The following is a 27,333-nucleotide window of genomic DNA, read 5'->3' on the forward strand; positions in this document are numbered from 1 at the left end:
CAAGCCATCATGGCTTATTCAAGGATTAACCCAACATCATATAACCTTACGACTAATCGAGGGTTAAAAGGTTTGCTTAATGCTCACAGAACCCCAGATGGCCAGGTTGTCATGACAAGGTGTGACCCCTGGTGACGAGTATGATGATTATTAATTTCATTTGTAGACTGCCCCACAGCCAACGCTCTCTGGGTGGCTAACCGCAATATTAATCATATTAAGGATTAGTATGTGCCCAGCTTATCATCCATTAAATAACCTAGCACAAACCGGAATCTCTGTAGGACAATTGTAGGTTAAACCACTTACTGTGCGTTGTTTAGCCAAGGAGTAACCTATGGTGTTGGGGTTCAGACGTCATGCAGCAACCTCCAATTGGAGGTTTCATATTCAAAATGGCTGCAGAATGCAGCTGGCACATGACATAACCTGCAGTTTGTTGCTGTTAGGTACCAACTGGCTGATGGCATGAGAGCAAGGAAAAAGACAAGATTGCAATGCTGGAAACACTTGCTGGAACAAATTTTTAGTAGGTGATGCAAACCCCAAAGGTTCAGTGGCTGAATAATTAATAGTGGCGGGGAGTTCCAGAAAGTAGGTTCTGTTTCACTGTGACTCGATCTTCAATATTTTGGGCATCACCCAAGGGAATGACCCAAGGAACACAAGAACCAAGCTGCTGGCAATGGCTCAAACAATCTCGCAACCATCTTGGCTGGGAGTTGCTTGCAGCTTTGTAAACAAGGGCTAGCACCACTGGAAAAGTAAAATGTATGTACACATCTCCTGCCTGGTGGAGAGCAAAGGCTACTTATGGGTAAATCTGTATTGTTGGCATTATTTTTAAAAAGGAAGACATGGTTTATGATTTACTGCACGTTGTTAGTATAGACAGAGGCAAAGGGGAAGCTGGGAAATGAATGTATTTCTCTTGGAATCTCAGTAAGGCAGAGCCCTCACCTTCTCCTAATGCAAAGATCCCATCCAAACCCCAAGATCAGTTTTACAGCAGGGATATTAATGACTGCTTATTCCAAAACACCCATATTCCATAAATATTCACACCAGGTTTACAGAAATTGCTGTTGAATTCAAGGTTTTTTTTAAAAGCAGAGTTTAGTTAGTTAAGGAAGAGATGTGAATACTTGCTAATATAGAAAGTCCATTCGTTAGACCTGAACACAGAATATCACCACCAGTCCAAGTTCCAAGAAGTCTTTTAGCGGAAATGTGTCCCATACCCTCTAGTATAACCTTTATGGAGGAGCTAAAATGATAATGAAATTAAGAAGGAAGTTCATGGATGCCTCGATGGCATCCAGAAGGAAAACTGAGATTTAGCATTTGTCAACTTGTGGAGAAAAAACAATTCCCAAACTTGCTCACGCAATGAATTTGTTAACTTCTGCAGCTCGGATCTCAGGGAAAGGGTAGATTGACTCACCATTAATTCCTCAGGGGCTGGCCGATCCTTCGGTTGCTTTCTCATACTGTGTACCAAAAGAGAAAAGTAGATGGAATATTATGAAGCTGAGACTACTGAAGAATTTTTAGTCTCTGATCATGGTGAACCAACGGAGACAAAGCAAAACAACCCCAAGCCCAGGACGCCCTTCTGAATGAAGGCTGAAGAAAGGCTCCAAATCATATGTGAAAAGTTACGACTGTTCTGCCACAATGGAATCTGGCAACCAGCCACCTTCTCCCCGCATTTGCATTAGGTTTTTAAGAGTTCACCTGGAATTTCTTAGGCATACATGCGCAATATGAAGTACGGCAGTGGCCGATCTGTGTCGTACAGTGACTCATCAGGAAACTGGAGACCAGATGAGGTAGCTCATGTGTGAAATGGCCTTTCAACCCAGCAACCTAAGAGGAGGTTCCCGTGTTGACTCTGCCCACTTGGCAGCCGCTGTCCAACGTGGAAGATCGGGGGTGGGGTGTCCGCTGTGTTGCATTAATCTTTTCCCGATCAAGGAAGTCGTAACGATTCACATCTATCTCCTCCCATATTAAAGCACTCAGCACAACAAGCATTTATACCTCGGACTTTGCAACAGTTCACAACTTCATCAAACCACGTTTGTTATCCCCCTGTTGCAGAGAGAGAGGCGGAGAGAGAAGTGGCCCGAAGCCAGCCGCTGGACTGTGGCTGAGAGGCGACTGGGGCCAGAGTTTACCTCGCCTGCTTGCCGCACGTGCCCCGCCATCCTGTCCTTGCGCAGGAGGTGAAGGGAGGGGAGAGGAGGCAGAGGAGGGATCGAACTGGGCAGCCCAGCTGCTCCAGTTCAGGACACCTCGGAGAGTGCTGTTCTGCGGCGCTGTGAGGGTCGCTCCCCAGGTACCAGGGCAATGCGATTTCCACTCGTTCCAGGAGATCTGCCCATTTCCCGCACAAAGTGAAATGAAGTCAGAGCCCGGCTGTAGCAGCAAGCACAGAAGAACTTGGTGGATCGCTCCCGTCCTAACTAATAACCATGCGCAGCCCAACCGAGGGTGGCGATCCCGCAAGTCGTTCCAAGCTGCCTCGGCAACACGCGTATTGTGACATTCCAAAGTACTGGGATCTCGTGGGAGAACAAGGCCATTATCTCCCATCATTTATGCTTCAGCCTGACATCTGTGGACATTTCTATAGAGTTTGGCCCTCCTCCTTTCCTGCCTCAATTAAAAAAAATATAAAAATGATATGCTCTCAGATTAATCTCCAGACAGAGATGGAAAGGTACAGCCTCGGCCTGGGAAAGCAGGATAGATCACCAACAATTATGACTCCGACATAAAAAGCTAATCTACCCCAAACTGGATCCACTTTCTAATAAGCATAAGCCCCATATTTATTATTTCAATTAACTCTAAAGTCACACTGCTAATTTTTTTGTCAGAACACCACCCTTTGGGACAGGACACTCTGGGAGAGGCTGTCTCGCAGTAGTTTAGGTTCACATCGTCTGAATTTATCCAAATACGTCCTCTCAGGAACCAGTTCTTGACTCCCTCCCTGGGTTCAATCCTATTAGCTCTATTCCAACTTTTCCTTCCAGAGAAAAGGGAGATTAGACCTGAGGAATTCAGTCTGACTGCCAGCATGCTACTCTTGCTGTGATAACAGAGAAAGCCTTTTCTTTCCTAGCGTTTGAAAGAAAGCCCCCCTCGGTTCGCTGCACCCCTCCCAAAAAGCGGAGCAGGACCTCAGTGTGACTCAAAGGGACAGAACTGGACCGGCATAAAGACCTTCTCGTGGTGAAACAGGAGTTACCCTGCTCTGCTAAATTATACCCTCTTTAAAAAAATGGTCATGTAAGCTCAATTTGGCAGGAAAAACGGGATAACGCTCTAACAAATCCACCAATTTAGACCATTTGCTCCCATCCTGTTTTACCCACGAGCCTCTTATCAGCTTTCTATATAAACGAGGCATTAATAACATGTCATTATAAAAGCTCGCACTCAGATCTTTAACCTTTTGGCGTGCAGATTTCTGGGGGGGGCCTTTAAGAAAAAGCCCTCCCCAGTTAATTTAAATGGCCTTCTATTGAAGAAGGCAGTTTGGAAGAGGCTAATGCGCCCTAAGGTGTGCTTCAAAGCGCAGCCTCTACCAATAAGACCCCCCATAAAGCGACTCCGAAATGAAAAGCCCACCAGTGCACCGTTTAGCCCTTCTCAAACGGAGGGCCCACTTTCCCAAGTAATGGGGGAATGCCAGAATAATGGAGTTACAAATCAGATTGTCCGTCATCCTCCTCCAAGTGATTTGAACCCCTCAGATACGCAGCACGGGCTCCTCCTCCAGGACACACCCAGGCTCCCAGCTGTTGGGGGGGTCTCATGACCCTTTGTGTAAATAACGTTTACGTAATTTAAGCAGGTCGCTCAGCTCGCTGGCCCAGCTGCCCACGGCCCGCCAAGCCCCTCTGGAAGGACGCAGAGGAAGCCGCGTGGTCCTGCAGTGCCGGGGACTTAATGACATGCGCCACTTCCATCGCAGGAACCGCACATTTGCAAGCGCAGCTTACCACTGAGTGATGAAGTGTACAAACGGCTCCGAGAACTCTCCAACCGGAAGGACCGGCGATTCCTGCATTGGACGGGGGGAGGGCAGGGGAGAGAAAAATAATCAGCAAGTGTGAGTCCAGTCCGTGTGTGCCGTTGCTCTCGGGGAGAGAACGAGCGAGGGGAGCTGCCCGTTTCAAAAAACCGGCCCTCTTTGTGCAGGAGAGCAGAGGAGACCAAGTCTTACGAACCTGTTAGAAATCCTGCATTGAGAGGTAATGAGTGTTATACCATGGGTAAAAGCATGTAGAAATAAGGCAGAGGGGAGGTAAAGAAGGGACAATGATAGCCACAGGGCAGAAAAGAAGGTAGGGAAAGTGTAAATGAGAAATTAATGATTATTTAAGTAACACCCAAATGGTCTTGTAATTAACAAAGAGCTGGGAAATTATTCTTGTGTTGACCTTTGCTTCCTGCATCATAGCTGCTATTTATTTACATTTAGCAATCCCAAATCTTATTAGATTTGAGCAGGGGAGGCCAGGAGAGTATGGGGAACTTAAAAACAAAGGGGGGGGGGAGAATGGGCTGAGCCCATTAACAGCAGATCCATCAACACACAAAGCGACACACAGATTCAAAACCAGAAGCAACCCTCTGATTCCGAGGAGGAATGTTTTATCTGCAAAAGAAGGATTTACAGATTGAGGAGGTTCTGCCGTGTGCCCCCCCCCCCCCAGCCAGCCCGCACCCAAGAATGACAGAGAGACTTGCCAGTGTTTATAGTGTAACAGCTCAGGATGTAATGAAATTGCACTGTGGAGCACTTTAACAGTCATCTCATTAGACCTACACTTGGAACAAGAGAGACCGCATAAACCAGGAGTCAGCTGCAAATGACTCGCTTCTCATCTATTCTCATTTGCTATTAAAAATACCTTTCGGCAGCTTTTGCAACTATTCCTCCTTCTCCCCCCCCCCCCGCCCCGTCCCCGAGTGCTTGCAAAGTATGATGCATGCACCTATTTAAATTAACAAAGGAATGACTTATTTTAATCTCGCCGTGCTTTGGAGCGCTTTGGCCATTTGCAAGAGCTATATATCATCGCATACAACCTTCCAGTGCTGCAGGCGAGAAACTCGGAGCGCACGGCATTTGGCGGGAGCCAAACAATTTCTCTCGCACACAACTGTGTCAAATGCATGTGTGGGGTTCATTACAGCCGGTTGCAAGGGAAATGGCTTTGATGTGAAGGGAGAAAGGGAGAAAAAATTAAAAGGGAGAGAGAGGAGGCCGCCACGACAATGATAAAAGCACCTCCGTGATACGTGTGCGGATGTCATTCTCAATGGCGGCAGGGAGATGCAAACACCGAGCTGCTGACGTGATTAGTAAATATACATATAATTGCAACGGCCAATTATCAGAAAAATGAGAGTGGTAATTACAAGACAGAAAATTAACTAGAACTCTTATTAAGGCTTTGTTTCCAATTCAAACAATCGGAAATTGCAGCAAAACACAATTAAATCAAAAGCAACTGAAGAGTAAAAGACGACAGTATTCCAAGGGTTGCCTTTGACACACATTTTGAGAATTCTGCCATGTGGGGAAGATTACTTTGAACTTGGCAACTGCGCAAATACTGGCTGGTGTGCGTGGCATTTCTCCTACCTGGCACATGACAGATGGCAAGAGCGGGGGCGCCGTGAGAGAGCCACGGACAAATCCCACTGGTGCAGGGAGAAGCCTTAGCATTTCTACAGCCCAGGCTGATCATTCCAAGTGCTTCATGTACATAACCTCAGTAATCCTGGAGACAGCCCTGCAAGGTAGGCCAGTGCTGGAGTCCTGCAGAGGGCTCCAGGTGGGTTTGGATGGGGGACCCGGGGGCAGCAGCTGGGGGTGCACCTCTGCCCTGGAGGGCACCTTGCAACGATCAAGCAGCACTGAGCCAGGGCCCTCCTTGCACCCATGGCCAGATCAAGGCTGCATCTCACCAAGCGATGAGAAGGCCGATTCTGAGGATCCATGGCTGAAACCAGGCACGAAACAGGAAATTCTCCGCTCCCGCAACCAAATACATCACAAGTTCCACCACAGTTCCTCCGCAAAGGCCCACGACTCCGCAAGCGCCGCTGCCGGCTTCCTTTCCGGTTTGGGGAGGCTGATCACAGGGGCAGGCGTGGAAAGGGACCTGACCAGCGGCTACGGATACCTACAGGAGGGCTATGGAGCAGGGCAGTCGGGGGGGGGGGCGTTTTGAGTGATGCCTCCGCCTGGTGAATAATGAACGGTTCAGGGAGGTCAAACCATTACAACGGAAGCTGTTTAATTATTAATTATGCGCCATCTACGAGCGAAAGGACAAGTTCAGACTGTTTAATATGTGGGAAACGCCGACCAGCCCCTCGCTTGGCATTTTGCTATTAGCACTCATCAGCAAGGAGTTGGAGCAGAACAGGCAAAGGCAGGCAGCAGAAAATCTGGGCGGGGGGGGGGGGGAGGCTGAACTTTAAACTCCCTCCCTAATATTTAATTTGTGGAAGTGACAGCCCTCCAGGAGCAGCGCCGAGCCGAGCCGAGCCGGCTGGCCAAAGCTGCTTGTTCCGGCGGCTGCCAAAGGCGGCCGTCCTTTCAGGCACGCCGACGGAACCCTCTGCAGCGTCGCAGCGCTGCGTCCGCCTCGGGGTTTTCCTCCAGACACTTGCCACCCTGCACCGTAGACCATTTGACCGCACGCACCTCCACAGGCACCCTCTTTTCCTGGCCTCACCCCACCGTTTGCAAATGTCGCAGGGCGAGCGCTGACACACCCAGGGCCAAACTGGGACGGCATCGCGCGCTCAGGGAAATGTTTGCAGGATCCGGTCCTGCGAAGGGGTAAAGAAACCCAAACACCGATGGGCGATGCCACTTGGAAAACCCGCAGACGGAGGTTCTGGTACTGGGGAAGGAGCGTGGAAGTGGGGACGGCTGGCCCCCTCCAGGCAGGCCCCCTGCCTGAGAGCAGCGAGCTCTGAGAATGAAGGACAGACTGGCACATGGGCTCCCAACAGCTTGCCGGCATCCCTCCTCCGGCCAGGAGCCGACCCGAACAATTCACCTTTCTCAGGCTGGATGTTGCCTCCTCCGGAAGGAGCCCTGTGAGGTACGGACTGGGTCAGCTGGCCCAATCCGTGCCCCCCATTTCTCACCGCTGAGTGCACCAAAGGCTTCCTCTGCTCGGGGAAGAGAAGGCCGAGCCCGGGAGCCAAGCACGATTTCCCAGAATCCTCAAGTCCAAGCACACAGCTGCTCGGAACCTTCTCCCTCCATTACCCCAGAATGTACTATATGAACCATGCAGAAGTCTTGAGAAAATGCAAGATTAAAAAGATCGGGCCAAATATGGATCCTCTGCTTAATGTATCACTCGTGTTTGACCTGAGCAGACCAGTCAGATCAGACGCCTCAGGATGCCTTGCAGCCCATGGTGAACTGAGCGGAGCCGCCACTGAAGAAGATTCATGCGCTCCCTGGCAGACGGAGAGCGGGAGAGGTCCTGCCACAGAAATGAGGTGAGGCTGCACCAACACGCTCCTCTGCGGGCAGATCTGTCTTGGGTCGGGCCGTTGGATCACCCTTTCGCCATCGAACTGGGCCTGCAGAAGACTCTGGGTCAAGGATGCATTCCTGGAAGCTTGCTAACCTGCTGAGCCAATGCAGTTTTGTCTGACTACTGGTGCTCCACAACTCCCATCTACTGGTGGCATCATTCACTTGAATGCTGCTGTCTTTTTGTCTTACTATAGCATTTGATTAGGCTGTATTGGTATTTTTCTAATTCTGTCTTTCGGCAGATAGCCACTCCGAGGTCTTGAAATGGGATACGAGAGTTTACTGATAAAATGAAACTGTCCGTTCATGCCAGTCGCTCAAACTGGGGTTGGGCCTCGCCTGTTGCTTGGGCGAACAGAGCAAGAAACCTGGAATATACGCGCAAGTCCCTTGCGCAGAGGAACTCAGAAGGTGATCTTTCGGGAAGGCAGGCCCAGCATTGCTGAATGTCAGATCCCAGTAAGTGTCCAATGAACCCTGGGCTGCTCCAGAAAGCAGCTTGGAAATCGCTTCAGGGGGTTTATTAAGTGTGGCGACTGTAACTTTCAGGATATAATCATGGTGCCATTTTTGCAGCAGAAAAGCATGGAAGCACTTGGTGCACTTCCCCCCGTCACTGTTTTCAAAAGCGAAGTCACAGCAGCTTAAAACAGCACTGGAACCGACACCCACCGGGGGCACCTCCTTTGGAAAACGGCGCCCGTTCATTGTTCGCCATCGCCACTCTGCAAACCCCCGCCCCCCCGCAGCCTTACTGCTTTTTCATAAAACACTGCCGCAAATAATCAAGCATGACCGTTGGCACCTGCAAGATTGAGTTTTTAGGAACCATTAAATGAGTTCAGCCTCTTGGGAGAGTTTGTTTCTCAGGTTGGTCTAAAGGTAATTATTCAGCTATTCCTACCTGTAGTTTTACCTTGTTCCCATCTACCCTTTGAATCAAGCACATGGATAAGGTCACAATTTCTGGCTCCAGGAAGGAGAACAGCAGAAAACATTTGGGGCAGGGTGGAAGCGATGATGGATAGAGACATCCTGACACTTGACTCTCTTCTGTACACATACATTTAACATCTGAGACACACTGTATTTTTATTTTTTTTACTTAATGCAATTTCCGAAAATGCACCCTAAAAATATTAGTGGTCATTTGAGCAAGAGAATTAGAAACAAGCCACGGGGGCTTTGCAGTCCAGCTTGTCTAGAGTCAAGTTCTTGAAAATTCACCTCTTTTGCCGTTATTCCTTGGCTTGGTAAAGTGGTAGAGAAATGGATTCCATTCCGGATATCCATCTTCCCTGCTTCCAGAACCAGCCTGCTGGAATATTAAGCAGCAAAGCTTCCAGGCTTTACAAAAGCGGCCAAGCCCAAGTCCTCCAAGGGTGCAACCCGATGCAAATTGAGACAGAAAAGGGCCTGCAATTCCCAGCATTCCCTAGGAGCCTTTTCTGTCTAAACTTGCATGGGATTGCTCCTTTGGCAATGCATTTTGCCTCGCGAATGGCCTGAAAACCTCACAGAGGGATATTCCCACTGGTTCTGCTCGGGGTTCAACTGGGGAGGTGCAGGTGACTACAGGTTCCAGGAACATGCTTTGCTGGTTTAGGCTGCGATGCCAGGTGCAGCCCCATCTGGAGGGGATGAAACTTGCTTCGGCCACCGGGACGGGACTGCGGCGCCGTGCTGCACACGGGGCTGCTCTGAAGACGGCCAGAGGCTTCCGCAGGGCAGCATTTGGGGGCGGCAAAGGGTGGCAACGCTGCGATGCCTTTCTGTGCCAGCTCCGTGAGTTGGCATGTGCTTCCAAGCCCCGTCTGAAGCACCGGTTTTGGCCTTCGAAGCCTCGAACATCTCTGGACCAAGCGACTCGGAAGGCATCCCTCGTGCTTATCCGCCTGCTGCACATGAAGAGGAGCAAGACGCCCTTTCGTTGGCCCGTCCTTGAGAGCAGCTGCGCAGGTGCTGCCTGAGACGGAGACTTGCCTGAAGTGGCCCCGCAGCTCTGGACTGAGCGGCTGTTGGCGCCTGCCATGTCCCAACGCGGCAGGCATTCAAGAAGGTCTTGGAAGCATAACAGGATTGCTGCTTTCCTCGCCGCTTCCCCTCTTGGATTTACTGTGGTTTTATGGTATTCTTGCTGCTATTATGGTGCTTTCAGCACTCTTAATATCACAGAGGTTTTCTGTGTTTTATTGCTGCACATCACCTTGGGAGGTCTTGTGCTCTGAAAGGCAGCTAAGAATTATTTTAAATGAACGCATCACACCAAGATGCTGGTTCTCGGCTGCACGAGTTAAACCCTCTTCAATCCAGACAGGGCTCACACTCATCGCTTCGGGAGTGTTCTTTCCAAAGCAACTTCCAAGTGCCTCTCAGGAAGAGGCTCAGAACTGCTTCAAGAGGGCAGGAAAATGGTGCTCCGCAAAGCACAGGGAGGGAGGCTGGAGACTCCCGAAGCGTGGCAGAGCGAGCGCGCCGACCGCAAGGTGCAGTTCTTCTGATGTGGCATCGCGTCAGGCGGCCTGCTAACATCTTGTCAAGGTGCTGCCCAGGAGCTTCCTCCAAGCGACGGTGCCTGTGGCACCGTTTGGGACGGCAGCTCTGCACCTCCCCTCACTGCTGGCCCGGAGGAGCTCCCAGGTACCAGGGTTAGCGTGTGCCTGGCTGCAACGAACCGGGCTTGGCCTCTCTCCCCAGCAACTCTCCTTGCCTCCCTGCTGCCTGGAAGGCCTGGGCAGCTCCTGGCTGCTGCCCCGGAAGACGGCTTGGGTTTCCACAGAGGCCTGATGCTCTTGCACCTCCGGTTCTGGGAAGTGCCCAAATATTCAAAGCGTCGGCACAGCCAAGACCACACGCAGCCCAAGCTGGGGTCGTGCGTGCCTGTGAGCAAGCTGTGGAAGAAACTTGCCATGCAAAAACAGCTGCAGACGACGCGGAGCGGAGCGACTCCTCTCCTCGCATCCTGGGAGTTTTAGGACCTTTTCAGCCCGTATTTGCTCTTCTGAAGTTGCCACAGAGGGGAGCATTTGGCCTGAGATAATCAGTCTTAGAACACTAAACACTTCTAATAGCTGGCGGTCCCGTTATCGTGAATGCGCTGAAAACAACAGCAGCTGCACCGTACCAGAAAGCAAACAGACCTTTTCTCATGAGGTCCTTATTTAGAAAGAGAGACACACATAAGCACAATGAGCGGGGACCATTATTCTCCCCAACAGGGCGGCATCTTGAAAAGAGCCAAGGGAGGGGAGTGAGAAGAGAATGAAGCCGGCAAGGAGGGAAGACAAAACCGGGCTGCTATTAAGCTGACGTACGAGGGAAAACGGTAGGGCACCCACCAGGGCCCAGGAGGAAATGGAAATTGTTGTCAGCTGAAGGCAGTGCGTCTAGGAACCAGCATGGTTTTCATTGCACCATCCCACGCAGAATGATGCTCAGAAGCAGGTGGCTTTCCTTAGGAAGCGCCTGCACTTGACAAAAAACAAGCTTATAGTCCTCATGACTTGAGAAAAAACCTTAAAACTGAGCAGGCAAGCTGTTAAAATTAATCTCTGAGTTATGAAAGACACATAAAAGGCTGCGTACCACTGGCCGCCGCGTGAGAGTTCGCCTGTCTATCGTTATGTGTGTTGGAAAGGTAACTTGCAGCATATAAATAAATGGAGAGGTTAAATCTCCCGGAACGTGGGGATTCCATGGCAGTCTGGGACACTTGCTTGTACACACACGTGACATGCAGTATTTCGAATACTTCCTTTGACAAAGGCGACCGTTGCTATTTTTGCCCTCCCCAGAGGAAATGGCTGTCGGGGCCCCGCAGGTATCCTCGGGGCCCAGGGCTTGGCCAGGGTGGGGGTCTCAGACCCCTGCAAGAGTGTGATTCCCAGGACACAGAAATAATCTGTCTCTGCCACTCTGCTCCGCGTGACTCTTAGGTGACATGGTGCCGGGTCACCAGCACGCACGCTCCAAACTCCCCCGCAGTATTTCGCGAGGCAACTCCTGGGGAAACGGGGGCATGTCTCACGGACAAGCCTCGTGTCCCTCACTCGCAGGCCCCTGCACAAGTCCAACTGCCCGCCATAGTAACCCGACAACAAGAAATTAACACTTGACTATCACATACCTGGAGACGCCCAACCTACTTGAAGCCCGTGAAGTATGAATTCAGGCTCGTTTCTTGGAAGGTGACCCAGTAAACGCCTGTTCCCCGAGGTGAGAACAGCTGTGGCAGGAAGGCAGGTGGGACCACCTGCTCACGGCCCCGGTTCTGCCCTACTTTCTCCATGTGCAGCTCAGTTCCGGCTGCTATGGGGCGATTCATAATTCGTGTGGCTGCCGTCTCCAAGGGATTCGGAGTAAGTGCGTGTTTTATTTGTTAAAGTATTTATACCCCCTCTTTTGCCCAAAGAGAGCCCCCAAGTTGGTGTTAAAAACCAAGAAGAATTTTAAAACAACTCTGAAAGAAATCAGATGAACAGCAGGGCTGTTAAAAGCTCAGAGGCAGAATTGACCCTGTGTTGAAAACTACGGAAGGCCCAATAAAAGTCTGCAGTGACTGCTTAAAACTGAGTGACGACGGGTGCTGGGAACGGCTCTGCCCACTGGCAAGGGAGCGTGTCTCCTAAGGCGCTCCATCCCCTCTGTGCACTGCTCCAAGACAGGCTGAGTTGCCCAATGCATTCAGTAACCACTTCTTGGCTGCATGTAGCACCGTTTGTTAAAATTAAAAGCAAGCCACTTAATGTGCCGTGGCAGAATAAACGTGAACATGCTTGTTATAGAAGAGGAGGCAAGTTGCCCCGAAAAGATGCCCATTCCTAGGTATTAAGCATTCGAGGAACCCTCTCCACGCACAGAAAGAAAGCAAACAAACAAAGCGTCTATCAAAGGATGCCGGCTTACAGGGTCTGGCCACAAGCAGCCCTGTTATCAACTTGACCTTCCACATAATCTCTGAGGTCCCTCTGAGTGCTGGAAACTCTTTCAGTCTGGAATCTCTAGCTAGAATTAGACGAAGTGTGCTTCAGGAGAAAGCCACTATCCGTATCCTAGATGCAAGAAAAGACTTGCCCTTCATATAGATGTTGATGGCACAGAGAAGAGCTTTCCCCACAAATGTTTTGCTGTGTGAAGGAGGAGGGAGGAAGCCACTGGAATGGAGGAAGGCCTGCATGAGAGCTTGTGTTGGGTCTTGGATATCCCACCTTGAACCGAAAAATGCAGCTTTTTGGAGGATTTGTTTGATGCTCGACCGAGTCTCCTCCAAAGGAGGGTCAAGGGCTGAAATGGAAGGGCTGGATCTTCTCATCCTGAAGAGGGAGGGGCACGTGGCGCTGCACTCACAGCAGGGGAGGGCAATATGCCAGGTCCTGCCCATGGCTAGATCCCGGGGGGATTCCAGAGGGAGCATCACCAAAATAGATGCCACAACCCAGAGAATATGTCCTGAGTGAAGCCGAAGCAGTACTTGGGGCCAAGCCCAGCAACAAAGAACTGGCATGAAACTGGTGCCAGGAATGCGAATGTGAGCAGTTCAGGCGCCAGCGACATCAACGTGTGCACCAACTTAGGTGGCACAGACCAATGGCTGTTCCCATCAATGAGGGCCCCAAATGAACAGCCACGTTTGGGTACCACCAGCCAAGATATTAAGACAAAGGCAACAAGCTTCAACGGCAACAATTGTGGGTCTGTAATATGAAGAATGGACCCGGTGGATGTCCTTGGATGGGAAAGGCTACCACAAGTCTGCCATGGAGTACTGAGAAGAAGAGGGACCCTCCCAAAATCCTGAGATGCAGAAGTCTTGGATGGGTTGTGGCAGCAGCATTTGGAGAGCAAGCACAGAGGGGCAGCTGGGCGAGTGTGGGGCGGGATGTGATGTGATGTGGGAAATGATACCGAGAATGAGGAGATCACAGCCCAAGTGAAGAGTGCTCGAGTCCCCTGGATACAGTCAATAACTTCCCCCTTGCATGCCTTGCGCTTACAGGCAGGACGGAGGCAACGCTGCCATCACGGGTGGGGCTTGTGGGAAAGGGAGTCCATTTTCTCCGGCCACTGTTGTTGGGTAGGTGTTGCTCCATCTGCTGCATGGATTGCTCTGGCGCTGAGGGCCTCTTGGGCAAGGCCAGTGGGGCTTCTCCGTGATTTATGGATCATCTTGAATCTGAAGACACTGGGAATGTGCGCCTTTCCTTCCTGCAGCTCTTGGAAGAAGCTGCTTATGAGCTTTGGATGCCAGTTTAGCTGGGAGCTCGACAACCAGACTGGACGGAGTGGATGTGTGACTTCGAGGGAGGGGGGAAGGGGCGGGTTAGCTGGTGACCGGCTCTCGGCGCCAGTGCCCATGGCTTTGGCACCAAAGGAGGAGTCAAAGACAGGCTCCAAGGAACCGGGCACATACCCCTAGAAGGTGGGGATCAGCCACGCCTGAAGACACGACAGAAGCTCCCTGACCGACCTGGTGTGGGGCAGAGCCCTGAAGGGCAACACAGAGTCAGTGTCGCCACTTGGAGCACCTCCTTCCACAAGAAGAAGCAAGGCTGTGGGGACTGGCTGCACCCGGATTTCCTGGGGAGGGCAGTGCGTGCGCCGGGAGTTCCATGCAAGCATCAGATCATATTTGCAGGGAAGGGGGGGGGGGTCTTTTCACAGCCACAAGCCCAAGTGGGACACCACCCAGAACAAGCAAGCAGCTCAGAATAAATAAGCACACACAACGCCAGGAGATGGAAAAGACAGAAGGACCAACGAAGAAAGAGGCAGGGAACTTTCTCCTCGGGAGTTTTTCCTTCAGCCTAGAGAGAAAGCTCTGAAGCGACCTCTGTAGTGGTTGGAGGAAAAATGAGCCGGGAGGTGGAAGCTGAGCTTCTCTGGGGAGCAGCTGGCGGGCCCTTCATTGGACTCCTATGAAAACTGTAGCATGACAAGGTGCCCTGCTGAATTCAGCTCCTTGGAGGCCCAGATTCCACGAGGAAGAGTGTGGCGCTTTGGCAAGCTGCTTAGTGGCGGAGGGAGATAAAATGCAGAGTGTGCACAAATCGAGGGACAAGAGACTTTGAGGGAGGCCACACGACAGCCATCATGGCTTTGCATGGCTGTCAAGCGCAGCTTTGGAGGAGCAGAAGGTAGAGAGGCAGCAGTACGGCTGCAAAGGGACTGCAGGAGGGACTGATCGCGGGAGGAGGCCCCCACCTTTCCAGACCACTGGGCACATTGGCAATTTTGAGCATGCCGGAGGTGACCATCAGAAAATGACCGCCTGGCAGGCACCTCACAAAATGGGCCCGATGGTGGGCACAGGCAGTCACAAACCCAGGAAGTTAAATTATGTGAAAAGGCAAGAAACTTTCCTAGGAGCGTGGATACAAACATCTCAAAATGCTCCAGACCCTTCCCTTCTTTTGCCTTCCCTTTTCAAAGATCCTGCCAGTATGCTGGGGAAGAGGAAAGGGAGGAGGCAGAAGAGTTGGAGGACAAAGATTCACTGCTTTCCAGCTGCCTGAGGTAAGAATTTGCTTTTTAAAAAATGGGAAGGGGAGGAAGCTTCGGCTGGGGCCAAGGGGAGAGCTGTGGTACCTCTGAGTGACGTCAGGGATCAATCGTTCCCAGGTCCCACACATGTTCCAGGGGAGGGTAAAGCTCCCGTACACACACACTTCACAACCAAACTCAGGGACTGTCACTCTACCAAGGACAATGGATGTAAATTTCCTTCTTTCCACAAAATGCACAACGCTTGTACGGAGCTCTGCAGTTTGGGAGCTCCGCACCAGCCACAGAGCTTTCATTCCCCTACGGAGCAGGATGAAACGAACGCAGAGATCCAGGGCTTCAGGTAAGAGAGGGACAAAGAGGGTCCCCACGCCTTCTGTTTTCTCCTGCTGGCAAGCCCCAAACGAGACACAACATTCAAATCTACCCTTGTTTACAATTCAACTCTGACCCCTTTTAACAGGGTCCTTGTTGCTGCACCCAAAGCTCAGCTAAAGCGTGCCTCATTTAGAGGCAAAGCGGCAGTTTTCGTCTCTTTGTGTTACCACATCTGGCAAGGTGAAGAGGTGATCAATTAACATGGGGGCTTCGGGGTCTCTGTTATCCAGGAGAAAAAAAATGGACTTCCCTGGAAATGGTCTTATTTTTCCAGGGATTCAATAGGAAGAGTCAGAAAACTGTACAAAGCAGGACAAGGCCAGCCGGTGCTCGACAGCTCGGAGCTGCACAAGGCAACTTGTCTCGCAGTTGAGGACGCTGGGCCATTGTGCTTCATTAGGAAACAAAATATAAGCTTTCCAGTCCATTAGGAATGACTTTAGGAGTGAAAGCACATAAGACGGCGACTCACCTCATCAACAATGCACTGGAGTAACTGGAGAGGCTGTGATGGAAAGGAGAGGGTGGGGGAAAGAAAAAGAAGTATTAGGCCATATGCAATATCTTTACAGTGGAGTGGAAAGAAAAAATCATTAATGCAATAAAATATAGCAAGATTAATCAACAGCAGCAAACTCTTATAAAAACATCGAGGCTCAGGATGTCCTATTATTTCTAATGGTACCTAATCTAATACAGGCAGTTAAAGGTTTGCATTTTCCGCAAAATGCAATTTGCTAAGTTTAAAACAAGGCATTCAAGCATGCAGAGGAAGCAGCCATCAGGAAAAAAGAAAAGTGAATTTTTTTCCCGAACTCATAAAGCTTACCATTAAAGATCCCTGGTTTTTCTGAATCTGAAAAGAAAAAAAGGGGAGGCAATATGTAATTAGCATGTCATAATCAAAATGACTCACTTGGACACATTATGATCACTGAGAGAAAATTATTGTATCGCTGGTGGCAATTTGTGGGCATGTGTTAACACAATTTACATAATGAAAATACACAAATGTTAATAGCTCGCTTCTCATTTATAGGCGAAAGTCAGCAGAATGTTAATTTCACACAACACTTTTTAGTACCCTCCAGGTTGTATTAGAATAGGGAGAAAAACCATAATCCATTTCAAAAGGCTGTTTACGATTCAGATATAAATAATGTTTTATATTGCTAGATTGTGAGCACCGCGCTTAATGTTGCAATCATTGCTAATGTTATGAAGCTCACTCTTTTTAAATTAAAAACCGATTTATTTAAAATTGAAATTAAATCATAGTCAGAAATTAGAATTTTGGATTACTGCCAGTATCTGCTCACAATCTTCCCCCATCCCAATTTTTTTCGAAGAAAACTTTAATTATGTAGCTGAACTATCCACTTTTTCTTGGAGGACACTTGTTTCTGTTCCACTTTTCAGAATTTCTTAGGAGACCCCAAACTCCTGGATACTTTCTGGATGCCAACCTTTTCTTATCAAGAGTGCCGCTGAAGACCATTGGCTGGCCTCCCCCACTCGCCGAGGCTGCAGACCCATGAACCTTCCTCTGGAGAGCCCCACGGCCTCCACGCACAAAGGGGCTTGGGGCAGAGAGCCCCACTTTGCCAAAATCCTGCCAGAGGCTTCACAACGTGGCCTCTTCCACCCCGACAGCAACATTTGAACGCAGGGCCGCTCACGTCCCCACGAGGTCGGACGACAAACGGACCGTCTCAGCGCTCTGCAGAACAGCCCTGCTCGGCCCAGGCTTCTGCGACCTGCCGACCGCCGCGTCCCTTCCATTTTGCAGTTTGCCTAAAACAGCCCGGGCTCACTCACAGTTAACCCGGCCTTCTCCTTCCCTTCTGTATTCTCAGCTGAGGAGTGCCAGGGATGATGGATGGCTTGCATTTCTGCCATGGGCGCCGTGGCTCCCGCTTCTCCCTGGCTAGCTGGAGGCGTTATTCTCTAAGTAATAGCTTACGCAGGTAGTAAAAGGCCACGCAGCAGCCCTCGCCCCACAACCCAAACCTGCAGCGGGTGGGGATGACACGTTTCGAAAAGCCGGTGCTACTGCTATCAAGGTGCTGCTGATATGCAGCAAGCGCAAACAGGACACGCCTGCCCGTTCTCGTCCCGCGGAAATGTGACAAGGCAACCCCGGCGAGGTCTCACCCCTGCGCATGGGCTGAACTCCGTCTTACTTGCTAAGATTCCTGATCTACAGGGTGATTACATTTGAAAGCAGGTATTTGGGTGCATCACATGCACATGTGGTCGATTGAGAAGCATCACCTGCACATAAATCTCTCCTGTGAGGTTAAGCTCCAAGTCCCCTACGCATCCCGAACCACCACTTTCGAAGTCAAGCCTAACCTTCATTCTGGGGCCGGGACTAAAGTACTTCTGTGATTTTTATACAACATGGAAAGCACTATCGGCATTAACTAGATTCTAAGCAGCAGTAATGAGACACTTTTTTTAATAAAAGAGGTTGATGGAAAATAAACAAAAATGATTTATTTATTGCATTTGTACCCCGACTTTCCTCCAAGCAGCTCAACAGAGAGAGTTCTTCTTTCCCTGTTTTATCCCCATGGCAACTGTGAGGAAGTCAAAGGAAAGTGGCTTGGTCCATATGAAGAATCCCTTTATTAGGACTGGTCAATGTCAGGCAAAAGGGAGCAAGTTCAGCACCCAGCCTGATTAAGAGGCTTGGAAAAGGCAAAAGCCCGAGAGTTTCACGCAAGGCTGTGAAACGGGGGCTGGCCCAAGCCCGCCTGGCTAATCCCATGAAGCAGGATTTGAACCCAGCCCCCCTCGAACCCTCACAAGGGTTACGCTGCAAGAACAGGGCAGAACGTGAGTGGCACATCTGAGATGCATTCCCCGCAGAGCACGTCGAGGAAGTACATGCCAGAAGACTTCCTGGGAATCTCCACGTTATAGGCCCTGGTCTTGAGAACGTGGGCACCTGAGCCTCGTTGAAAGTCCCAGGAGAAAGCCGACCCCACTGACTTGCTCTCCCGGGGGCAGCACCACCCTCCCTCAGCCTGCCACCTGGTGCAGCTAACCCCCCATCCGCCTCGAATCCTTCCTTCAAGAACCCCGTGCATCCCCCTCTCTGGGGGCGAGCCACGTGCCGGACGTTCCAGTCAGGCCCCACACATGAACAGCACACCCCATGTCGGGAGACGAGGGGGGCACAGCCAGCATCACACAGTCCACGAGCGCGGCGCACGGCGCAGCTGCATTTCTCCCCAGTGACACACAACCATCCAGACTAACTCAATATGCTGTTTACATTTCAGGGGGCAACATATCTGGCCGACAACCTGTGCGGAATATTTACTAGCAAGTGCAAGCTAATTGGGTTCACGGAGGAGGACTGACAGTTTCCTCTTCGGGGCGTGGGGGGAACGTTCCCCGACAGGGCACAGACAATGGAAGGCACCAAGCTGGGCAGAAGGCAGGCAAAGGGAAGCCGCGGCTGTGCGCCCCTTCCTCCTGGAGCCAGACTTGGGTTCAAGGCGAGCGCCTCGCCTAGGTGGGAAGAGCAGACTGCACGGCAGAGAGGGGATGCCGTCCCCTGCAGAAAGGCACACAGGAACGCAAGGTGCAACGAGGACTGGGAGCCCTTTTAAAGCAGGTTATGGTGCAGTGAACGGAAAGATACCCTCTTCCCCCAACACCTGTAGGCCAAGCCGAATGAGGTGCCACAAGTTTCCTGCTTGAACCCTTCCGAATGCCATCACGCGACCAGAGCAGGGGAATTCGCCAACATCAGTGTGGCTAAGCAACCCCAAACCTGCCCCTGCCGCTTCGGGCCCCGCTGCCCCTTTAGGGCTGGCTGCCACCGCTCAGGCATGGGAAGCATCTCCCACCGCCCCATGGAAAGCTTCAGTATTCACAGAAGGGGTGTGGGGACTGCCTAGTCTCCAAACTGGGATCCATGCTATCGATCCCAATCCGGGTCCCTCTCAGGATCCACGGAAGAGGACCTCTTCCGACCCGAACTGTTTCTACCTGGCCGGCAGGCCCTTCGGCCCCACCTTAACTGGGTCAGAACAGGTGGCTTTGCGCTTGGGAGCTCAGGCTTCGACTTGTGCCCCGCAACGGGGTCCTTGGGAAGGCGCGATCTCTTTTCGTCTTACTAGCTGGCCCTTTCCGACCAGTCTTGCCTGCCGTGGGAAGGCCCTCTCTGTGCCAGCCGATCTGTGAAAACACCTGCCGGATCCCTTTAAAACCCCAAATGTGTGCACTGGCCCCAGACAGGTAGAGACCCCTGCTCTGGACCACGGAAGGTGCACCCTCTCTCTCACACACGCGTGCACACACCTGCATGCACGCACGCTCACCGGCCACACGGTAAGGCAACTTACTGCCTCGAGGAAACAGAAGGACTGCTTAGCGGGACAGCGCAAACCTTTCCTGCAGTGGAAAGCCGCCGCCACTCAGGAAAGGGAAGCGACTTTCCCAGCGAGAGAAGCCTCGCTCTCTGCAAGCAGTCCCCCGCCCCTCCGCGCTGCACCGTGCTTCCACAGGCCTGATTCTCCCGTGGGGTGCAGGAGGCCTCATGCTCTATCCCGAGTCCCGCCAAGGAAATACGCTTCCTGGAGCACTGGCAGGATCCCCTTGCCTTGAAGGCCTTCAGGAAGCTGGCCAGATACCTTCTGGCAGGGGAAGCCCTCCCCAAAGTCCCTGGGGCATCGGTGGCCCCCAGTCCTGTTTCAAAGCTGTCTGTTCACACCTCTCAGGGATGATGGGACCCTCTTCTTTCCCATTTCCTCTGCACCCAGCAACTTCTGGGAAGGAGAGAAAAGGGGGTGGCCAGGTGGGAGTTCTGCCTGCTCTGGTTCTCGCTCCTGCCACCATCCAGCCCCCCAGAGATGGCCCTTAGAGGACGCAACGCGCAGCAGCAAGAAGGGCTGGTCTAGGGCTCTTCGGGGGCTTAGTTCCAAGAGCAAGAGGATGAGGATAACCTCCAGGAGGCCAAGTAATCCTTGCGTCTAGGTTTAAGGTCCGAGGGACTTGCCTGTCCATACTGCTGGAACTGCATGGAAAGTCCTTGCTTTGCTGGAGGCCCCTTCGAGGAACAGGGGTCATGCGTCACGAGAAGTGGGTCACCTCCTCCTCGACGGGGTCGGGGAGGGCCAGTTGGCTCCATTTCCTTGAGAGAAAGACCATCTCCGTTGCTAGGGAATATGGTGTGGAGCTGAACAGAAACATCAAGAATTACGCTCCTCTCCAACTACACATTGGCATCAGGGGCAGACGGACAGAATTCCTGGCTTTCCAATGATGTGGCAGCTTTACATGAATAGCCCACAGAAAAAGAGAGATGAGACGAGGGCAGATTGGGGCAGAGCAGGATGGACACTCCCTTCAGCCACTCGCCTCCCCTTCCAAAGGGTGCTTTCAAGCACAGCGCAGGAGAACCTTGGCATGATGTCCCCAAAGAAGACATTCGTTGCGCCTGTTGGACAAGATGCTTGCACCTCTGGCCAGAGGTTTGAGGTTCTCCTCCAGTGTTGCAGCAGCTTTACTCTCAGGTAAACTTTTTAGCAAAACACGCACAGAGCCCCTTCCTCATACATTTTGCATCAACTCAGAACTGATTCAGAGCTCCTCCATCTCTCGGTTCCTTCCGAACGCCAGGATAAGCTACCTGCTGCTTTTTTGCCACGCGAAGACTACGGTGCTTCTCGCGGCCGCCCACTCCAGAGGTGGATCATCTGTGCAGCTGCGCTCTCGCGTCATCTGCTAATTCTGTAAAGGGCTACAACCGCATTTTTCTCAGGCCCTCAGTGGAAAACGACTCAAGCTATAGCTATATCAGGCATATTTTTCATGGTGAAACTATGTTGTTTACCTTTTCCAAGCCACTTTTCCAAGTGTCTCAGTAAATATAAAATAAATCTACAGGCAGCCTTTGCACACAGTTCACAAAACACCAAGGCACTTGATTTTATGGTGTGCAGAAATCACACCTTTGAAAAAGACTTTCCAACCTACATTATGTGATCAGAGGTTCCCCTGCAGCTACTGCAGATGCAGCTGGACATGCTGTTCTCAGAGGCTTTTAGCCTGTTAGAGGTTTAGTATCAAAAGGGGGCTTTGCATGTCCTCTTCCCCCAGGTGCTCCTGGAACTCTGCTAGAGTTTGTTTCTCCTAGGGGGTTGAAACCCTCCTCAAACTGACGCTCTCTCATCGCCACCTTTTTCCACTGGTACCATAGTGCCCAAGAGGCTCCTGGGTTAAGCCTCACACTTACCGCAAGCTCCCCAGGTCACTGCAGCCAAGCGACCCTCTCCCGACCCGAGCCACTGGCTGTCTGTCCTTCTTCTGCCCTCCTTCCCAACAGACCAGGGCCAAGGTTCTCCAGCTGGACTGCCTCTGTAGTGCAGCACGACAGTTTTGCAAATGTCAACAATAAAAGAAACCAGCCAAGTTGGAATAGTGGCCATTAGGGCAATCTGGCTTCATGATAAGAAGTTTCTTCCAACCAACTTGGCTGGTTGGCAAAATAGCCACCCTCCCTTCCAAGCTGAAGAGAGCAAATCACAACTTCAAGGTGGGTCTTTCTTGGCCAACTGCTTGAGCTCCCTGAAGCCCTCAACTGCTTGCACTCAGCTTGCCGTCAGGCCCGCCGTCTCCCCATTCGCACATGCATGAAGGTTTCCCATTACACAGAAAACTGTCTAGTTCTCAGCAACTGCCTGGCTCATCTCGGGGCAGGCTGGCCATGGAATTGCAGCGACGGATGCTGGAGCCTCTTCCTGGTGTGAGTCACAGCCTGTATCTGGAACTTCTGCAGAAGGAATAGGTCCAGTTCTGACAATGATCTGCTGCATGCAGACATCCACGTTGCCCAACCTTAAATAATGCCTACACTACCCAACAGCCTTACCTATCATTCTTGCAGAAATACTGCATGTGAAAACTTCTGTAGAAATCTTTATACTGCATTATCATCAATATTGCTTTTATCAATAGTATCTAAAGGAACGCCTGCGTCCATACATGCCCTCCCGCCCCCTGAGATCAGCGGCAGAGGCCCTTCTCCAGGAACCCTCCGTGAAGGATATTAGGAGGGTGAGCACACGGAGGAGGGCCTTCTCTGTGGTGGCGCCCCACCTATGGCATGTGCTCCCCACAGAGGTCTGCCTGGCGCCGTCGTTATTTGTTTTTCGGTGCCAGGCTAAGACCTTTTTATTTAAAACTTATTTTAAGTGTTAATTTATTATGGAGGATTTTTAAAAAAAATTAAGCCGAAATGCACCGGGTTTTAATATTTTAGTGTATAAATTTTTATATGATTTTGTTTGTTTTGTTTTTGTTGTGAGCCGCCCCGAGGCTTTGTTGCGATGGGGGCGGCATAGAAATGTTTTAAATCAATAAATAATAAATAAATATCAGCAATAACAACAATTTATCCTATTTTAACACTAGGTGATTCTATTTCAGCAATACAGATGTGAATGACATATATAACAAAGGAGGGAGATATTATATTCCATAAATTTCCAGGTCTGGGCAAGACAAGGTTAATAAAAGACATTTTGTTATAGTTTTGGTCAGGGGAGAAAATCAGTCAAAGAAACTGGTTAGAAATGCAGGAGGATTATTTTTCTTATCTGATATAATATTTAATTAACGATTTTATTTTGAAAACTATGCCTGAGACACACCCAAATCTACTTCTGCCCCTTTAGAAATATTCCTGATGGGAAGTGACAGCCCCTCCCTCTTGCCCGTCCTTTCCGCATCAAGACATATATAGACTCACGTAACTTAAAATTAATTCCTCCTTCTATAGCTGATAGGATGACATGCCGTTGCTATTTCTTCTTTTTCTTAATTACGTTGGAACCTGCCCTGTAGCTTTTGTTGGAGATAACTGTGGACAAGTGAGGTTAACGTTTTGCAGAAAGAGAGAAAAAAAAGAAGGAAGGGGAGAAAACGGGTCTGGAAAAATCATGGACATTTTGAGAATATCTGCTCTAGCTTTTTCTTCTCAAACTCTGAGCAATTTTGGATTCTAAAGAGGGACAGTCCTTATTTTTACAAGTTAAGATACTCTAGTACATGTTAAGATACTCCGAAAAATAATTGGGGTTTGGGTCAAAGGCAGCCCTGATATCTTTCTTGACGCCAAACAATGGAACTCTTATTATTCTCTGCTTCAACTGTGGCATAATAGAAAAAGATGTTGTGTTATAGAGAATTTCCGCCTTCTTCTCATGACCTGCATTTGGCACTGTTCTTAACCACGAATTCTGGGTGCTTTTCATAAAATCCCAGTTTTTGAGCCTGCAGACGCCAGATACCTGATCAAAGGAGGCAAAAGGTTTCTTTGAAATAGTTTGAGAGCAACCTTCCAACAGTTCAGTCCTGGCTATTTTCCTACATGCCTTCGAGCTTCCGTGAGCCATCCGGTGTTCAAAGGACACGCTCCTCCACGTGCAAAGGAGGGGGCACTGCAACGGCACATCATGCCCACGGCAGAATTTCATTGCCTAGCCTCGTAGCGCAGGGGGCTTCACAGGAGCCCTCCCTCCTCCGCATCTGCTTAGTAGTCCATGCGGTTTGGTCAACAAGAGTTTTGCTTTTTCTTGCCTTCAGCTGTGAGGTGTTTCTGCAGTATGTGACCTGCAGGTAAAATTCAACATAATTCTGACCTTGAGCAGACCCAAAGAAACCAGTGATCCTTAAGTTAGTCGTGACTAACTTAAATCCCTTTCTTTCCAATGAGTCTATGCAAAGTAGGACTTCGGAGGTATATTATGTATTAGTGCATTTCTAATTTACCCAGCAGCTATTGTTCTCTAGGCAGACATTCTGTCCTTTATTTAGTTACTTCTTTAAGCTTTTCATTAACTCACACTATTTATAAGTGAGTGCATGAATGCAGAACAGACATCTGTATCCAAAAACAAAATCAATATCCCAAATAATCATGGTCTTAGAATGTCTAATCAGATCAGGAAAAGTTTGCACACAGAGAGATCTTCCGTATTCATTGGACGATGATGCTTCAAATAAACTTTACATCATTTCCCTGAAATGTAAAAAATAATAAAAACATCTCTTCCAATGTTTTACAAAGAAAACAATGGATTTTGAAAACTGACAAATCTTACATATAATAAAAAAGAGCTTCAGCTATTGAGCAGTAGAAAAATGAAATAAATTAATATATTGCCTAAACAACTTGGATTAAAAAGAAGTATGTGTGGAAAGCATGTACCAATTTGGCATTAATCTGTAAAATAAGTTTAATCTGTCTTAAATAGCTGAATATTACAATGTATGTTAACAACTACAGAGTTTCACTTTTATTTTGAAACTCGTCAATGTATTCTCACAAAGTATGCTTAAACGTTTTTTGCCAATGGAAAAGAAAATCTCAGCAACAGCCTTTCTTTGCACACAGTTAAACAAAATTATGTTTCCCTCCAACTCCTTCTTTGACAAGTAGCTCCTGAATTGAAATGAAAACAAGCCAAACTTAGTCAATATTATAGATTACATATAAGAAAAAGAACCTTGGACCTTGCTAATATCAAGAAGCAGAAAGCAATAGCTTCAATTAAAACCAGCCAATTATTCAGCCCTTTAAGATGCTACAAATAAATGAATTGCTTTTAAATGGAAGTCCTTGGATGAAGAGCTCTTTGACCCACAATTCAATTGCACAAGCAGGAAACATAATGAGGAAGGAATTTGCTGAAACAAAATATTTTTTTCTCCCCTGGAAGAGAAAAAATGGCTTTTGAATTAGTAATCAAGAGGCATTTGCACAAGGTTCTCTGTGCAATGGGAAGAGAAGGGCTAGTTTATGAAGTGGCATTAGTCATCCTGGGCTTTATTTACAAGTTGCTTTTCCACTCCTGCATGTCCCCGTGGCTTCTTGCATGCTTATAGTGCACGTGTCGTGGATACACACATCACGGGGCTATACAAAAGACATGCAGCCGGCGCAGAAGATGATGCTCCATGTTTTTGATATGAAGCTCCAGTACATCAATGCCTGCAGTGAGAAATCCAGCTCCTAAAGGTATTTTTTCCCTCCCCAGATCATAGAAGAGCAGAGTTGGAAGGGGCGATAAGGCCACCGAAATCAAGTGGAAGCATCTCGGACAGAGGGCGGCTCAGCTGCCCCTTGAATGCCTTCAGGTGGGAGAGCCCATGACATGGGCAGCCATTGGTTTCACCGCCATACAAGCTTCCTAGCTCGTGATTTGTGTGCATCATGGAAAAAGAGACACCAGCCAATTCATGAAATAAAACCAAGAGGGGTGGTGCTGGGCATCAAGAAGATCAGGCTCACAGGCGAAGAAATGCACAAATGCGCATCTTGCACATGGCGTCTTTTGGATGGTTTCAAAAGAGAATCCTTGAATCCTAGAAGAGTAGAGTTGGAAGGGGTCCTGAAGGCCATCGGGTCCAACCCCCTGCTGGTGCAGGACACCACGTTACACCATCCTACCCAGACGGCTGTCCAGTTTCTTCTTGAATGTCTCCAGTGTGGGAGAGCCCCCCACCTCTCCAGGCAGCTGGCTCCACTGACGTATTGCCCTGACAGTGAGGAAGCTTTTCCTGACATCCAGCCTGAATGTGGGTTGTCGCAACTTGAATTGATCATTCCATGTCCTGCACTCTGGCATCAGCAAGAAGAGATCTTGACCTTCCTCTCTGTGACAGCCTTTGGGGGACTTATAGGGGGGTATCATGCCCCCCCAAGTCTTCTCTTCTCAAATAGGTAAATTACTATGTGCAAATCTGTGCATGTTTTCCAGTGACATTGCAGATCTAGGTTGGATTTCAGAAGAAGGTCTGCCTACGCCTTATACACTACAGCAGAGCTTTGTGTGGATCATGGGAAGCTATGGATGATCCTGAAAGAAATGGGAGCACCTCAGCATTGATTGTCCGGATGCGTAACCCTCTCACAGACAAGAAGCCACTGTTAAGAGAGAATGTGGAGAAACAGAATGGTTTTCCTTAGGCAATGGTGTCAGACAAGGGTGTATTTTATCTCCCTATCTGTTCAACCAGTATGGAGAATAAGGAAAGCTGGAATTGGATCAGAGAAGGAAGGGTGAAAACTGGCCGAAGACACATCAATAATTTAGGATATGGAAAGCAGCCATGTGCCGAAGGCTCAGTTCCCCACTTCTTTTAGACAACAGACAGTTCTTGGGCAAAAACCACTTCATTTCCAATGTGCAGCCTGCAAACTAATATTCTTCCAAGGAAGAGTCTTTGAGCATGCACAGAGCCATCTGATGAACCCAAACTAGAAACTATTTCTGATAACCTTCCCTTTGAGAAACCCTGGGCCCCACGCTTCTGGGAGCGCCCCTCTGAAGACGGGCAAGCCTCCATGAGATCTGCAGGCCCTCTCCTGAACCTTGGCTCAACCATCCCTTCGAAGAGAGACTGCAGCCAGGAAATTTGAAGATGACTGAGACTGGAAAGGACAGCAGTGACAGAACTGGAAGAGACAGAGGCCAAAGTCATTCACACGGTTGTATTCCCAGTCACTGTGCATGGATGGGAACGCTGGATGGGGAAGAAAGCTGACAGGAAGAATACTGATGGCTTCGAAACATGCTGCTAGGGAGGAGAGCTTTGTGAATACCCTGAACTGACAGAAAAACAAACAGGGGGGTGCTAGATCAAATCAGGGTGTAGCTTTCCCTGGAAGCAAAAATGGCAACGCTGAGGCTGTTGGGCACATCACTGGAGAAGCCAATTGTATGGATTGACTCCAGAAAGGGAACCACAGACTTAAGTTTGCAAGGGTTGAGCAGAACTGCCAAGGATGTGGAGGGCACTCTGCTGTAGGATCACCGTAAGTCAGGACAACTTGACAG

The 27,333-nt window shown here is 49.7% G+C and overlaps 1 protein-coding gene across 4 annotated transcripts in view; it reads right to left on the bottom strand.

The window, feature by feature from the left end:
* Window positions 1–27,333, bottom strand: part of MAP2K5 (mitogen-activated protein kinase kinase 5) — a 115,648-nt gene that overhangs the window by 16,783 nt on the left and 71,532 nt on the right. For 3 of the 4 annotated variants that reach the window (XM_044444799.1, XM_044444800.1, XM_044444801.1), the window contains exons 17-20: window positions 16,302–16,328; window positions 15,945–15,977; window positions 4,017–4,078; window positions 1,445–1,490 (exon numbers count right to left, since the gene is read on the bottom strand). In XM_044444799.1, the coding sequence (XP_044300734.1) occupies window positions 1,445–1,490; window positions 4,017–4,078; window positions 15,945–15,977; window positions 16,302–16,328 (168 nt within the window). Of the gene's footprint in view, window positions 1–1,444; window positions 1,491–4,016; window positions 4,079–15,944; window positions 15,978–16,301; window positions 16,329–22,779; window positions 24,104–27,333 lie in introns of those variants that run through there. The other variant, XM_044444802.1, reaches the window with a different exon arrangement.

This window comes from Varanus komodoensis, unplaced genomic scaffold (genome assembly GCF_004798865.1).
Source record: "Varanus komodoensis strain SLA01 unplaced genomic scaffold, ASM479886v1 scaffold46_1, whole genome shotgun sequence".
Lineage (NCBI taxonomy): Eukaryota > Metazoa > Chordata > Lepidosauria > Squamata > Varanidae > Varanus > Varanus komodoensis.